This window comes from Cryptomeria japonica, chromosome 10, assembly GCF_030272615.1.
Source record: "Cryptomeria japonica chromosome 10, Sugi_1.0, whole genome shotgun sequence".
NCBI classification, from domain to species: Eukaryota; Viridiplantae; Streptophyta; class Pinopsida; order Cupressales; family Cupressaceae; genus Cryptomeria; species Cryptomeria japonica.
This window is the reverse complement of record NC_081414.1, coordinates 659335842-659352168: the sequence shown is the minus strand read 5'-3', so window position 1 is coordinate 659352168 and position 16327 is coordinate 659335842. Positions and strand designations below refer to the sequence as shown.

Sequence of the window (16327 nt, the reverse complement as noted above, 5' to 3'; positions counted from 1 at the left end):
GACGTGATCTTGGACATCCGATGGTTGCACTCCATGGAACGTGTTGGTGTGCATTTTATTGCTCACCGAACATAGAATAAAGTGTCCAAAGACACTCTATCCTCTCTTGAACAAAATCACCGCATATGCTAAGATTGCGAGAAGATCATATGGCGATTCCATGGTTTCTTTTGTAAGGTCTTGACATGTGGATAAGCTCAACGAGCGTTGTGATATGCTGGTAGTACACAAAGGGACTTACGCTTGGCTTGTTCAATTCACAATGAAGGTCTAGACAATGAAGCTCTATCGTTTGGGTCTTGGATCATGGACTTCAAGAAAACTGAAAAGGAGATAAGGGTTTAGAAGGTCTAATCTATTCCTGAAAATTCAAGAGACGGTATTGACTAGGTGAAACCAATAACCACAATTTGCTTCGCCACACTAGGACAACTATACAAAGTGGGTGCAATCTTCAAGGAGTGTGCTTATGATTTTTTCGTCATGAATAACTACCATCAAATTGAACAATATTTATCCGGATAGAAGTTAAGCATCCACAAAGTAAGCTCAGACTAAATTATACAATGAACAAAAATAATTTGTTCATTAAAAGTATGAGCGGAAAATTCACCATAAGTCGATACTTATCAGATCTTGCATTCACCTAACATACATGAAATAAAATCTAAACTATGATAAGGGATAAGAACCATGCAAACTCCAAAATAAGAGAAGTAATCACCATCAATTTGAACAATATATTAATTATTACTTTGGCAGTCGTAAACAACAATTTACTTATCTCAACATGTTTTGCAACATGCTCCCATGCTTTACAAATGAGGGGTGAGCTCAATTTATAAGATCTTCAATTACAATTCAATGGCTAGGATTGATTTCGAATCAACGGTCGAAATTACAAAATAAAACCCTAATTAGGGTTTGTTACAACTAACTACCTCTCGACCAATGAGAAAATTACATTTGGGGACACTTGTCCTTTTGCTAAATATAAACCATTAATAAAATAGAAAGTCGTTGCAATGTGAAGTGTGCCTTCTAGAAGCTTCTATGGATAAGTCAAGTTCATTGAAACTAGACATGTTGACTTGGAACAATTTTATTGGTTGGAAGATGACAAGGCACCACCTCAGCATGTTGGATGTCTTCCTTGGTCACTTTGTTTTTCTTCCACGTGCTTGCCTTAGAATACCTTTCCTTGCCAACGGATCTGTCCTTTTCTCTTGCTTCTTCCTAGCTTTAATCTGGGATTCCTTTCAATATTTTGATTACTTCTTCTCACCTGCATTTGAATCTTTGAGATCTGGAATTCTCCCCTTGGAGCAGATGTCGGGACTTGAAGTTATTAAATTTTATTTCCCGATTGCTTTGAAATTCCTCCTGCTTAAACTGGACTGATGTTATTCTTCTAAATTCTCCAATTTGTGTCAAGCAATTGTCTTAAGTATGGAAATTTGTTAGGAATACTCTTCTTGTCACCATCTGATTCTGACTAGCAGCTTGTCTTCAATTCTTCAGGAGATGAAATCCTTAAAGAAGTTGCCCCGATTGCTTCAATAGGTCTGGGATTGTAGATGAAATCCCCCAAGAAATCCGAAGTTCTTTTTTCTATATTTTCACCAAGTCTGAGGATTTTTCTTTCTTGATGCCATGAAATTCTTTCAAGTGCCCTGAATTTGGAGAAGAACTCCCCTGTGCTTTTGCTACAATGGAGGAAATTGGAACTTTCTCTATGAAATATTTCCCATACTTAGCCAAATTTGGGCTATTCAATTTCATTTTGTAACACCTTTATGCGGACCTTTCAACACTTAGCCAAGATTTGACTCTTTTGTTGTGGAAATCTCAGCACTTAGACATTTTTTTTTATTCTCTTTTTTTTTCTTTCCTCTTGGCAAATTCCAACACTTGGGTTGGACTTTGGAAATTCCTTTCCTTCCTTGCTTCAAAAAAAATCCACTTGTTGTCTTCGAAAATCTTCCTTCATTGAACTTGGGAGAGAGAGCTCTTTCAACTTTCAAACTTAGGAAAGAATGAAAATGGCAAGTTGTAATTGATATAAGTTTGAGAAGTTCAATCCTTTTTAGCATCTTTACATTTTGGTAGATCCATTGAACCTGGTCCTCTTCTCATCTTCCTCGAAATGGCAACTCAATCCCTTCAAAAGACTTCAAAAGAAAGTTTATATTTTGCATCTTGGCACCACCTCACACTTAGCCAACTCGTCTTCATCTTGGCCATGTAGGTGAATACGTTCGCAAGGAATCTTTTAGATTCTTCATGTATTTCAAGAAATTTCTCTAAGTGTTGGGCGAATTTATTTAGTGTTGGGCAAATTTCTTGACTTTCCAAACTTGATCAACTCTAACCATGGCGAACTTTGTGTGGTATCAAGTCATTTCTCTCATGACCATGGCAAAGTTCATGTGGCCTTAGGCCATTCTTTCTCTTTGCTTTGGCGGACTTTGGCATATGTTATGCCAATGTTATGCCATTCTCTTGGTACCTTGGGTGGACTTTAGGTGTCTCCATACCATGTTTATCCTTTCTTGGGTGGAGTTTAAGTGTTTACATGCCATTTCTAACACTTTGGCAGACTTGACACTTGGTCAAGACATCTTAACCATCCAACCTTGGCAAACTTGATGTGCTTGTATGCAAGGCAGACTTGGCACTTGGTCAAGACAATTCGGACTTTGGGGGGTGGACTTTATGCCTTCTCACGCCAAACCTTATCTCCCCTTGGCGGACTTGACACTTGGTCAAGACAGTTCTTGTTTGGGAGGTGGCGGACTTTGCTGATTGCTGTGCCATCTATGTTTCATGCTTGGCAGAGTTGCTATGTTAATAAGTCATTTGCAACATGGAAGGCAGACTTTGCACACTCCCACGCAAGGCGGACTTGATGTGTTGTCATGCAATATGTTGGGTGGACTTTGTATGTTGCTATGCAATCTAATCCTCGTGTTGGGCAAACTTCATCACATGTCATGCAACATTGGGCGTGCTTGGCATGTTGCTATGCAATTGCACTTCCTAAAATATCTCCTCCTTCATATGTTGGTGGACTTTGGCAAAGTTATTTGCTTCATGCAGTATGGCGGACTTTGGGATGGCACACGATATTGCCATCTCCTTTCATGGCGGACTTGAGCATGTGTTGTGCAATCTTTCTACATGCTTGGGCGAACTTGCATGCCCTCAAATATCTCCTCCCTTGCTTTTGCCATTAACACTTGGATGATTTTCTTTGATTTTCAACCTTAAAGGTGTAAATTTTTAAGTTTGAAAGCAGGAAGCCCACTACCCTAACTCGACCTTTCCAAAAATAGAAAAAAAAACAAGGATCCCTAAAAAAAAATAGGAAAAACTTTCTAAAAAATTGCCATTTCGAGGATCGTGCCCAAAGTGCCAAAAACAAAACTTCCTAAAAATAGGAAAAAGCAAAAAATCAAACTTTCCAAAAATAGAAAGTTGTCTGATTTGGCTCAAATCAATTGTGTTATTCGTCCTCCGAGCCTTCTAAGCACTTTGACAGTGTCCAAACATTGTTTTGATCATGATTTCCCTAATTGACTTTGATGATTACCTAAAAACTCTAACTCCTCATTGTAAAAAGACTGGTGATTAGTAGTTGCAACGCCAAGGCAAAACCCTAAAAAGCAAAAACAGGGGGTGCCCATTTGCAATGGGACGATGTGTGAAAAAGGTCACAACATGACATATCTCCCTAGATATCCAAAAATTGGATCTGTGTTTCAAACATGATGAATAAGAAGTCTTTTTTACGAGAGCTATCAGATGGATCACCAAGAATGGTTTCATCCAAGAAGATGGGAAGGATCTTTAGACATGGTCAAAGGGAATGGGCTGTCCCATGTATGATTCTTGACAAATCCTCTTCCCAAGGCAAAACTATTCACATTGGTGTTCAACCAGTCTTAAAGAGACTTAAGAAGGCATTTGATAACATTCCTTCAGTTCTTCCTCCAAAGAGAGGCTTTGAGCACACCATTGAATTGGAGGAAGGGGCAAAACCTGTTATTACCACACCCTATTGCCATCCACGAAAAATATAAGGAAGAGATTGAGAAAGGCATAAAAGAGTTGTTGGAAATGGTACATATCCAACCTAGCTCTAGCCCTTTTGCCTCCTCAATTATGCTAGCAAAAAAGAAGGATGGCACCCTAAGAATGTGCATCGACTATAGAGCACTTAAACAAAAGTGCATCAAAAACCAATACCCCATCCCTATGGTTGAAGAGCTAATCAACAAACTTATGGAGCAATATATTCTCAAAAATCAACCTGTGTTCTAGGTACCATCAAATTAGGGTAAAAAGGGAAGATGTTCCTAAAATAGCCTTCAGATGCCATTTTGGACACTTTGAATCTCTTGTCTTACCATTTGGCCTAACAAATGCTCCTGCTACCACATTTTTAGGAAACAACTAAAACAAATTTTTAGTCTTCTTTGATGATATTTTAATCTATAGCAAAACTTGGAAGGAACATTTGAAACACATAAACAAAGTACTAGAGATACTCGAATAACTATCCAAGTATGAATTTGGATTGGAGGAAATCTTATACCTAGGACACAAGATCGATGCTCAAGGAGTCAGCGCTGATGAGGAGAAAATTGAAGCCATAAGAAGTTGGCCAAAACCAAGGATCCTAGCACACCTAAGGGGATTCTTGGGACTTTATAGCTACTACCGAAGATTCATCAAGGGTTTTTCAAAGTTAACGACCCCATTAACCGACTTGACCAAGAAGGGTGCTTTTGCTTGGAATATAAAGGCACAACAAGCTTTTGAGAGACTAAAGGAAGTCGTGAGCACCAATCCTAACCTAGCGATTCCGAACTTTCATTACCATTTGAGCTAAAATGTAATGCTTTTGGGGAAGGCATTGGAGCTGCATTGATGCAAAACAAACATCCTATAACCTTTGAAAGCAGAAAAACTAAAGGAAGCCAAAAGAAGCTACTCCATATATGGCAAAGAGATGCCAACGATCATGCATGCCCTAGCTAAATTCAAGCAATACCTAGTTTGTGGGAGATTCATTGTGAAAATTGGTCACAATAGTCTAAGATTTTTCTTAAACCAAAGAGATTTAAATGATAGACAATAGAAATGGGTGAGCAAAATACAGGCTTATGACTATGATATCAAATACATGAAGAGGAGAAACAATTTTGTAGCTGATGCACTTTCATGACAACCCCATCTATGCTCCATGACAAGCATCTCCGTACATTGGAAGAACGCCATTATTGTCGAGTACGTCAAGGATCCACAAGCCAGTGACATCCTAGAAGGGAATATACCAAATAAAAAATACAATGCAATGGAAGAAATTATCCTATGCAAGAATAGGGTGTTCATTGTACCAAGCTCAAAAATGGAAAAAGAAACAAAGTCCAAACTTCAATTATAAGACCAAAGAAAGTTTCAATGTTGCCAATTACTCTCAAATTCTCCTTAAGTATTTACTTTTCAGTCAAAGTACACGTATTGCCATAGACTCATTACCCATCTAAAATAAAATTGGCGAATACAAAATTCAAATAGCCTCTAAGGCAGCCGTGACAAGATATACAAAACAGAAATCAATGCCCCTGCGTTGACAACCATTTGAGCACAATCATAATCATTCATAACCTCATTCAAGATATCCAAATCCTCTTCATTAAATAAAATCATCAGTTGTGATCAATTCTAAATCAGGATCAATCTCATCCATCAGTTGGTTGACCATCTTCGACACTGCCTAAGATTACCAATAATGAACATATAACTTCTCGCCTACTAGTGTGCACTGCAAAACTTAAAAATTATTGAAAGCTATAATTGGAAACTTTCTAACGTCAAATTTTCTTCAAGCAAAGACAGGTTGTGGTGGATGAAGACCAACAGATTCATTCAGTGTTGGCTCAATCAGTTGCATTTCTTGAGAGGCTATATGTTCAAACATAATCCAAGAACATTTTGGTTCCCCAACCTACCTTCAATATTCTCTAAGGAGTTGAGAGTCCCTATGATTAAGAATGTAGAATGGTTGGCCAATGAACAAGAGAAACAAGGTTTATCTCCTGCTCTTCAGGCTCTACAAAACCTAGGTGGGTGACCATATCAGACACATTGAATGATAATATATACAATTTTCATAGAATTATTATTTATACAATTTTCAACGTAAAGCAGATAAGAAAACTCACACAAAATGAGCAAAGATTTATAGAATTATGCAGATCAACTAGCCTATTGCTTATAGGTTTAATGTCCTAGTGTAAATCTAAAATAAGATTACTGAATAAAATATTCTCTAACAGTTGTATTATTTGAGTATATCCATTGGGTTGGCAGGGACTCTTTGAATATTGGCTGCTGCCTATCGAAGGAACTATAGTCAAATATTTAACTATCGACACTTACTCCTAACAACGACACATTCTTGCTGATTTCCTAACATGGACCATTGCCTTACAGCAGGGAAACCTGAAAATATGGTTCAAACAACCTAGGTCCTCCTTAATAATCCTTTGAAACATTCACATTCCCCACTATAACTTGTGAAAGACTTATATTACTCAGGTAGTAACTAACACAAGACAATAATTCAACACAGCAAATGTGTTTGAAGCAACTCAGAATCCTTAATTCCTTGCCTCAAAAGCATACAAACATACAACAGGAAACGACACTAAATGTGAACATTCATTCATATTGTTTCAAAGAAAGATTGTTATCAAGAAAGCACTGACAGAGAACAATTCTGTTTGTATTTATTCAAATAGAGTTGACATCCATTACAGAGTTTTTCCATTGCTTTTCCAACCTATTTACATTACAAAGATTCAATTCTTTTATAGGAGTTAAAAAGAAGTGCTCACAGATGGGTGACACTTGTTACTCTACAACAGCTTGATGAACTGATTAGAAACCACTTGAACAAAAGGCGCTCAAAAAACATGCGAGAAGTTCACAAGCCGTTGGAAGAATTACTTAGAGCTATATCATTCTCTAATCTCTCATGATGATGAAAAGCCAGCACATGGACTAACATGGCACTGCACAAAGAGGAGGAGATCTGTAGTCAACTGGCACTTTTGATACTACAGATGTGGAAGAAGAATGTGGCTTTGGAGGGATTGGTGTTGCCACTCAAAATGCAGAAGCTGAAGTGGGGAATGTGGAGCTGGGGAGGGTGCAACCCTCCACAATCTGACCAAACTGGTTCACCGTAGATGGAGGAACAAGAACTGGAGAGTGAGATAGCAACATCATCCTATGATTCCTTGTACCTGGTCATGGGCAACGTGTCATCCTAAACCACGTTGGTGAAGAAGAGAATGAAAACTGTAAGAGACGAAGAGGAACACACTATCGATCCTCCAATGTTTCCACCCCACCAAGCAAGCAGGAGATGAACACAGTCAACTGTCTAGATGCCAAATGCCAAATGCAAGTGGTGCTTTTCATTCTAATCCCATCCATTCTCACAATTCCTTTCTCACTAGAATAACGAAATTCAAATCTCACTAGAATAATCAAATTCAAAATAAAACTAGAAGGAAAAATCACAAACAACACCAACCGACCTTTGAACAACTTATTAAACTCTCAACAAACACCATACCCTCTCGACAAAATTGCACAACTAAATGATCTGAACTAAAAGCCTTGGATGTCTTTTATAACCAAGAGGTGTTGGTATTTATTCTCCTAATTTTAGCTTATTCAAGTCTCACACAAATAAAGACCTATTACCAAACCTACCACATATCTAATCACTCTGCAAAAATCCTTCAGAAAAATATTGACATGCTTAGGAGGATATTTGCATGTGTATTTGGAGACGCCTAAATGTCAAATGGGAGAACAACTCTTTAGATGGCCATTTGAATTCGAGGACAATTGCCAACTTATGTTGATGCATCCTATAACATCTAGCAACACTTTATTCTCTTTCACATAAAAAATTTAGCCCTAATTCCAATTTAGTAATTTATCCAACTTGTGTTACATAAAATTGGGTCAATTCTATCCCCCTAGATGACAAATATGACCAAACTAGGGCAATATCCTCAAAATTAGCTTTCCATTGCTCTAATGATGATATGCATATGACCTTGAGGACAAGGTCCCAAGTGTCTCCCCAAGATATAGCAAGACATGACATTATACATAGTACCATCTAAAAGATGGGATTATCCTATCAACCTTAAGGGATACCATCTCCTTGTGAATTCCCTCCACCACAAAAAGATGTAAAATTAAATAGTCTATTGACAAAATTATGTTGAACATCAACAACAATCGTCATAGCATACAAAGGCATCTACACTTTGTAATCTATCCCCAAAACTTAGCACAAAGCTATGCACATCATCCTAAAGTATTCCTCAAAGGTATCAACATTGAAAAGCTCAATCTCCTCTAAAGGAATTGACCTTTTCCACTATACAACCACTTGACTCTATTGTCACTCCTATCCCTTCTATACTCATGGCATAGCTCATCAAAGTTCATTTTATGGTTGACATAAGGACTAAGGTTTAAAAACCTTCCTAATCATTTCCTTATTCAAAGAGAAAAGTACCTCTCCATTCCTACCATTTAATTGTCTAGATTTGGGATTGTATTGGATGCTTATGGCATATACGAGATAAATGCTAACAAATACATTTGGGACTACCAATATCCCAAATCTAACTGTCATATGTTAGATATGGGAAAAGCATCCTAGCACAGTAGTGACGATATTCAAACAATTTGCAACCAATAACTAGGATGATAACATCTCTAACTCAGCCCTATCCTGCAATCTATCTTAAAGTATACCAGTACCGTGCACGTGCTTGACTTTCTTTGCAAAGTTGGTAAATTGATTAATTAGGTTGTGTTCTAGGCTTAATTTAACCCTACCTGCAAAGTTGGTAAATTGATTAATCAGGTTGTGTTCTAGACTTAATTTAACCCTACCTGCCTAGGAGGAAACATGACTCATTTTGGCAAATGCAAGTCTCTTAACACTATAGTATACTAGAGATTGACATTAAATTGCAGCTTCTTAAATATACTCAGTGTTATTAATCTTCAATAGATACAACCATGCAAACCATAAATTGTATATTTGAAGAGACTCTAAAATCGATTCAAAAGAACTCACCCATTATCAATTGTTGTTAAGCGTTTGCAGATTCTTTCCCAATCAGATTTGAACGCCAAGAATACTACCAATATCTTCCTTGCTGCAATCCTAGAGGCTTTTTATCTTTTCTCATTTGTAATTAGCTTCAAATAACCCTAACTAATGCAAATGAAATAACTCACTTGCCTTGCCACCCTTTGCATCAAATGCATGCACAAGTTTAGGAAGTGAATGGCGCAATTGTTAGACCTTCAATTATATTTTAACCCTAACAACCTGGGAGAAAACATGACTCATTTTGGGTAAATGCAAGAGTCTAACAATCTAGTATACTAGGGATTGACATTGAATTGCAGCTTCTTAAATATACTAGGTGTTATTTGTTGAAGATATAGCAGCGATACAGACAATCTATGCAGTGTCCTGATTTATTTCGTCTAAGTATCGGCTCTTTAGCTTCCGTTCTCTTCTTGCCTTGGTTGTTGTCGGCGACCCTTCATGTTGCTACGGCTTTCGGTGGAGGTGATGTGGCTGTCGGTGAAGGTGATGAGGCTGTCAGTGCAGGTGTAACTGCCCGTGCCTTTCCCTCTCCCTTCGAGTGACTCTTCACTGGGAATTCCGATGTGCTATATTGATTATTCTTCCTTGTCTCGTTTTTTCTTCTTCGGCAGTTTCAATATCGGCTTCTCTCTTTCCTTGTGTCTGACAGATTAGAGATTTTAGGTGTTCCTTCTGCATACAGAGTTTTCAGATTTATGAAGGTTTTGGATTGTATGCAAGATGAATCATCTAAGTTCGTTCTTATGATTGATTTGTAGAAAATCAAACTCATTTTATTGTAATTGATAGTAATCTGAGACTATCATCAGTTGTACTCTTTTCTGAGATATAATAAAGTTCATTTTGAGTGGGCTGGGTTTTTCACCCTCGGCTGGCGGGTTTTCCCAGGATAAGGGTTTGTGTATTTGTGTTTCGTCCTTTATATTCTGTTCTCAGTTTTCTATATTCTGGTTCAAGTTTTAACATTATTAAACTTCAACAGATACAATCATGCAAACCCTAAATTGTAGATTTTGATGATAGTCTAAAACCAATTCAAAAGAACTCAACCGTTATCAATTGTTGTTGAGTGTTTGCAGATCCTTCCCCAATCAGATTTGAACACCAAGAACACTACAAATATCTTCTTTGCTGGAATGCTACAGGATTTTATATTTTCTTGTTTGTAATTAGCTTCAAATAACCCTAACTAATGCAAATGAAATAACTCACCTCGCCAACTTTTGCATTAAATGCATGCACAAGTTTAGGAAGTGAATGGTGCAATTGTCAAATCTTCAATTATATTTTAAAATCTAGCCATTGATTCATTCAAGTGAGCTAGATCGGCATCTATTGTGTGTCACTATTTTGACAGACGAAGAGAGGGTTGACAGGTATCAAATTTACATTCATGTCATGACACTTTCAAATACCCAAGGACATGTTGTACATTTGGCAAAGTGACAACATGACCTAATGAAATGACTTTATGTCGACAACTAAGTTGAAAAAATGTACCAGATTGTTACCTTTGTGTGTTAATTGTGCATCACAAATGTAAAAATGGTGCCCTTAGGTGAAACGGTGATGCACTGAACCTCAACAATGCAATAATAGTTGGCCACATTTTTCCCAACTCAGCATACTTTTTTGCACTTGCAAAGACAATTACCCATTGCATCACAAAAGGAAATCAATTTTTTAGGAACTATGATGCAAAGAAGATGGGCAATGCAATTAGAAATTGCAACATCATCGCAATTGACAACACATGTCCCATTCAAATCATATAACAAGAACCATTACTCATTGCATTAACAAAAGTAAAATGCACAGTTAAAACTGTGATGCAAAGAGAGTCTACAATGCAATACAAAACTACCCCCTAGAATATTTGATAAGAATCTCCATTTCCTTGCTCCAACACAAAAATAAGCAATAATGGACAATCCTAACTTAATGACCTGTGGCATCATAGTGTTAGCTTGCAAGCTTAACAATAAGTATTAAAACTAAAATATGTGATGCAAAAGCTCCACGTGCATCTGCATCTGAGAGGAACTGGAGCACCAACTGCTTCATCCACTTAGTAAAGCACAAACATCTATACTCAAAGGTAGAGGACTTGGTGTATGCGCATTCAAGCTTGTGGATCCTTACACAAACAAAGTGGCTACAAAGGAGCACAAGGAAGTCAATTTCAAGCCAAAGCATATTGACTTGGGTGCTTCCACTTCCCACTTTGTTGCACTTGATGTTGAAAATGAGCCAACTAGCGAGCCTAACAATGCTAGTGTCAATGCCAGTGGCACTATTTAGGGTTCTAATTTACTAGTACTTTCATCATCTAATATGGATGGTGATGATGATATTTTTGAAAACACATATGATGATGTTTGATCAATGATGGCTGATTGTTGACACTTATCTTGACATTCAAGTTTGAGTAACTGACATTGTAATATTTTTTATTCTTATGGTGGTTTTTCTATAATATAATATAAGATACTATGTGTGGTGTATTTTGAACTTATTTACTGCTGCAAATATGTAAATATTTGTAATTTTTATATGGTTTTGTATGGCCGAACCCCCAATGAATCCAACCCCTCGAAAAAATCGATCAAACCTGCAAAGCAAACCAGTAACAGGACTGGTAACTTAGACATAAATGACAAAAGTCTATATTACACAATTCATGTGCTAACTCATAATTTTATTTTCTCTTATATCTATATGCTATTGAATGCCTTTAAATTTGGAAAACAGCAATTTTTTCTCCTTTTACTGTGTTTTTTTAAAGCAATTCTTTTATGGTTAAAGCCCAATTGTTTAAAAAAAAATCTTATACTTTTGGTTTGCCAAATTTTTTCCCCAAAATAATTTTGCTGCTATGTAAATTTATATGATGCAAGGATGGCATCCAATAACTTTCAGAAGAAAAAAGTAGCTGCATTTGATGAATTATTAAAAAAGTGACTGTAGGTAGCACAAATGGTATCCTGTATCCTAGAAGCTCTTAAGCCATTAATTGCACAGATAATCTGTTTTCTAATCACAAGTCAACAACAGTACAGCAATGCTTCTTTACTCTGGACATCAAATTGTGGCTATTACATAGCTAACAAAAGCAATCAAGCTACAATAGAGCTGATAAGTCAATCAGACTGTGACAAATCATCAAATAGCTTATTAGATTCATGCAGGATTTAGAATCCATCATCATGTTCAGAACTGCGTCAAGGTCTTACTAAGACATATATTCAACTAAACATGACAACATAAAATCTACCAAGCACATTGTTATTCCAATTATCCCAACAAAAGAATCCTTGACGACATAAACTACATACTTATCAGAACAAACTGGTAGAGACTAAATACCTCAGATCGTAATTTGTAGATCCTGTTACGAACAAAGTGGGGATAATCAGTTCTTTGCTGAAATGCATGTAATGTTTGTGGATTTTTTCCTGCTGCAATCAGCTCGTGAATATCAGGCTGCCAATCCCACTCTTCAGCGAGAATGATATTCTCTAATGGATAAATATTTTCTGGTTTTGTGGCTGAGGCATTATAGGGAGGGATATTTCTGATTATGCTAGCATTAGCCCTTGCAAGTGCCTCCTCATTTGTCAAAACAGTTGAATTTGTTGCAGCTTCTTCATAAAATTTTCCAATTTGAGTCTGGTCTCCTAGAGCTTCTTCCTTTAATTTTGACTTTGCAAGACGCCTTGCCTGAACACAGACAAGTAAAAATACAACAATAAGATTTGCATGTTTCCAGGTAAATTGGCTGATATCATAGCATTCAACTCCAGTCAAATGAACTATAAAATCAGTTAGTTTGACTAATTAACACGTCCACTCTTTAAGCTCATATTTGTGCCTTCTTAGCACAGAGTCCACAATCCTATAACTTGATAACAACAATGTGTTATGAATATATACAATGATTGATGATATAATGCGTCAGTGTTAATAAATTCCAGGCATAACCATACAGCATCACAGACTATATATTTGAAGTAAAGGGCCAGGTTACATTCAAAATTTACTACATAGATATATCAATAAAAATCATAATTTAATTAATAACTACTGCTTCAAAACAATTAAAAACAGTAAAATGAAATCCTAACTAAGAAAGAATCCAATCAGAACCACGGTCCAAGTCCAATCACATTATTTACACATTAGATGGAAAAGATGGGCCAGTTTCATGAGATGTATGTTACCTTTATCAACTACTTCACTAAACCAATTCCTTTCCAAAGGAGACCAGTTCTAGGATATTTATGATAGTACAGAAAAGTAAAGGTTTTCAAGAAATTCTGACATAATGTATAGATTCAAACAAAAGTATAAAGCATGTTCAAATTCTTGTATTTCTTTGTATATTAAGTCAGTGTAAGGATCAACAGTCAACACCCCTTCCAATCTCAAAAAATGTGATCAAACCAGATCAAAATCTGGTTGATACAAACTGGATTCAGCATCCAATCATCCAAGTCTTGTGTTCTTTGCAAATGAAAAATCTAACAAACATTACAACGCATTATGCCCATTCCAGTGAGACCCTGATGCAGATCATCATTCAAGCATAGAGTTGGGGACTTAGGTTCTAGAAGACATGGAATTTGAAGAATTCAATTTAGGGTTTCCATTTTTCATATTGAGGATGGGTTTTAAATTTTTAATGTTTCACATTTGAAAATAAGGGTTCTTCCATTTCCTTTTAACTTCAAATAGAAATATGCGTAGTTCAATCAGTATATGGCTTAATAAAGAAAGTGATTGAACACGAATATAATGCTAGTTGCTGTATAATGGATTCGACTTCCATTCCTCAAAACCAATTTTTAAAAAATTTAATTACAATATCATAGAACATTGTGTATCATTATACCTATTTCAGCAACACCTTCATGGAAACTAGAGCGTGTTTTATCAGGTATTTTCTAACTAGGAATTATTCAGAAAACCCATTAGCCAAGATCCTATGCAAAATGACTATGAGAATCTTTGCCCATGCAAACCATCATTCAAAGAATATTGTTTTAGATTCAGGATGTAGAAAAAATCTAGGGTTTGGAGTTTTGAGTTTAGGTTTCAACTTTTAGAGTTAAGGGTTTAAGATTTAGGGTGTGTAATTTGGTTTATAGGGTTTAAACTTTAAAGAAGTTATGATTGATACAAGAATTGTGATAAGGGAAACAACATACCTGTAAACGACTTTTGTGTGTCCCAAAAGTATTTGTAAGAAGTCGGTATCTTTCCTGCCTCTCCTCAGCAGTAAGCTCCTCAACATTTCCTTCCTCGTCATCACCATAGTCCACTCCCCGCACTCTCGCATCCATTCTGAAAACCTGTACAGAAACTATTAAGGCATTTATTCTAATAATAGAATCCCCAAAAACTTCAATGGTCCAGGATTTCAGTTCTAAACCCTAAACCTTAAGCTCCTTCCTTGTTCAAGTAGATACTAAATAATTCGTTGTTGCAAGCGATCTACAATGTGAGCAATTATTGCGGATCAGTAGCTCAGTGATAATGCTTAGCAATCTAAGGCAATGGATTCTAGGTTCGAGTACCTGTTGGTCCATGGAAATGTAACGATAATAATACTTGAATCAAACATTCATTCTGATACTTTTTATTTCATCCATTGAAATGTACTTAAAGATTTTAGGCGCTCAACCCTAGACCCTTCATCCTCAAACCTTAAACCCTGGTCAGATAGTTCCAAGACACCATTCTAGTACTTTGAATCAACAGATTGATACAACTGTTCAGTACAATTTGTATAATTAATCAGCTACTTACCCTGCCTCCAGATATGGGAACGACCTTGAGGGTTTTGCTCTCCTTGTCAAAAACACCCATGAGGTAATTGCAGGGCTGCCACATGCCACCTTCTCCACAGTAATTAGAGCCAACAAAATCCACGCTTGCTTCCTTGGCCCTGGCTACTAGTTGCAGCTGCTTCGTCTTGAACTTTGTAGTATTTTGATAGGCTGAAACCTCTATTGAAGGGGAAGAACAAGGAGAAGATGATTTTTGGTGGGTATTTTTTAGGGGATCATAGCCTGAAGGAAAATAACCCACAAATGGGCATCCAAAGCCAGTCTGTGGTTCTATGAACTCTGTCTCCACTACAATTTTCTTCCTTTTTCTTCTCTTAGAATTCTGCACTGGTGTTTCCATGGTTCGAAACACTGCGCAGCTCTCTCAGTGGGTTGTGTACCTAATGTTTATTCCTCTTTCGAGTTCTGCTATATATATTTAGGTATAATTACACGGTTTTGGTTTTCAACTCGCAAATATTTTTAGTTTCTCTTTGTAATTGTGGAAAAAAAAAAAAAAAAAAAATTGGGGGATTTTAAGAAGTTTTGGACAAATTGTGTATTTATTAATTTTTTTAGTGTTTTGTTTTATAAGATGTTTTTTAATAATTATTATTTTAACGTTGTTATTTTTTTATTTTAATGTTTTGTGAATTCATATTTTTATACAATTATAAATATTATGCTAGTATTTATTATATAAAATTAGTATAAATATCTTTAAAATATCTTTTTAAGAAATGTTTAAATATCAATTTAAAATATTTAATTTATTTAAGTTATTTTATTTATTTTTAAATTATTTAAAGTGAACTATTATAAAGGGGTAGCTCACATATATATTAATAAGAAAAAAAATTACATGATTCATGGAGGGATACCAATAGGTAGTGTTGACTCTTAATTTTACCTTAAACGCTAACAGCCTTATGGGAATTTCAGTGACCTTTTGCGCGAAACTCACTGAATGACCTTCGGGTTTGAGAAGTCGGCTCTTCATACAATTGGGGGAGAAAAGGCGAAGGAAAAAACTTAAAACAAATGATCTACACTACTTAGGCGATACGCCAAAATATTTTGGAAAAGAATTAACAGCATATAAAACCCAAAGACATGCGGCTTTAAAGCTTATTCAACAATCTACATGCTCGGAACCATTCGAGAGAGTAACTCAACAAAACTCATTCAACGTAAAATGACATTAACCATTCATCCAATAGATAACAAGTCTCAGAACATAGTTTAATCTGCGGAGTCTTACAGCAAATACCAT

The 16327-nt window shown here is 36.3% G+C and overlaps 1 protein-coding gene across 1 annotated transcript in view; it reads right to left on the bottom strand.

The window, feature by feature from the left end:
- LOC131073368 (DNA-directed RNA polymerase I subunit rpa49) overlaps window positions 1-15482 on the bottom strand; it is a 32860-nt gene extending 17378 nt beyond the window's left edge. The window contains exons 1-3 of the mRNA XM_058009784.2: window positions 15035-15482; window positions 14434-14577; window positions 12593-12946 (exon numbers count right to left, since the gene is read on the bottom strand). Of these exons, the coding sequence (XP_057865767.2) occupies window positions 12593-12946; window positions 14434-14577; window positions 15035-15415 (879 nt within the window). The 5' untranslated portion in view covers window positions 15416-15482. The remainder of the gene's footprint in view (window positions 1-12592; window positions 12947-14433; window positions 14578-15034) is intronic.
- Between the last annotated feature and the right edge of the window lie 845 nt (window positions 15483-16327).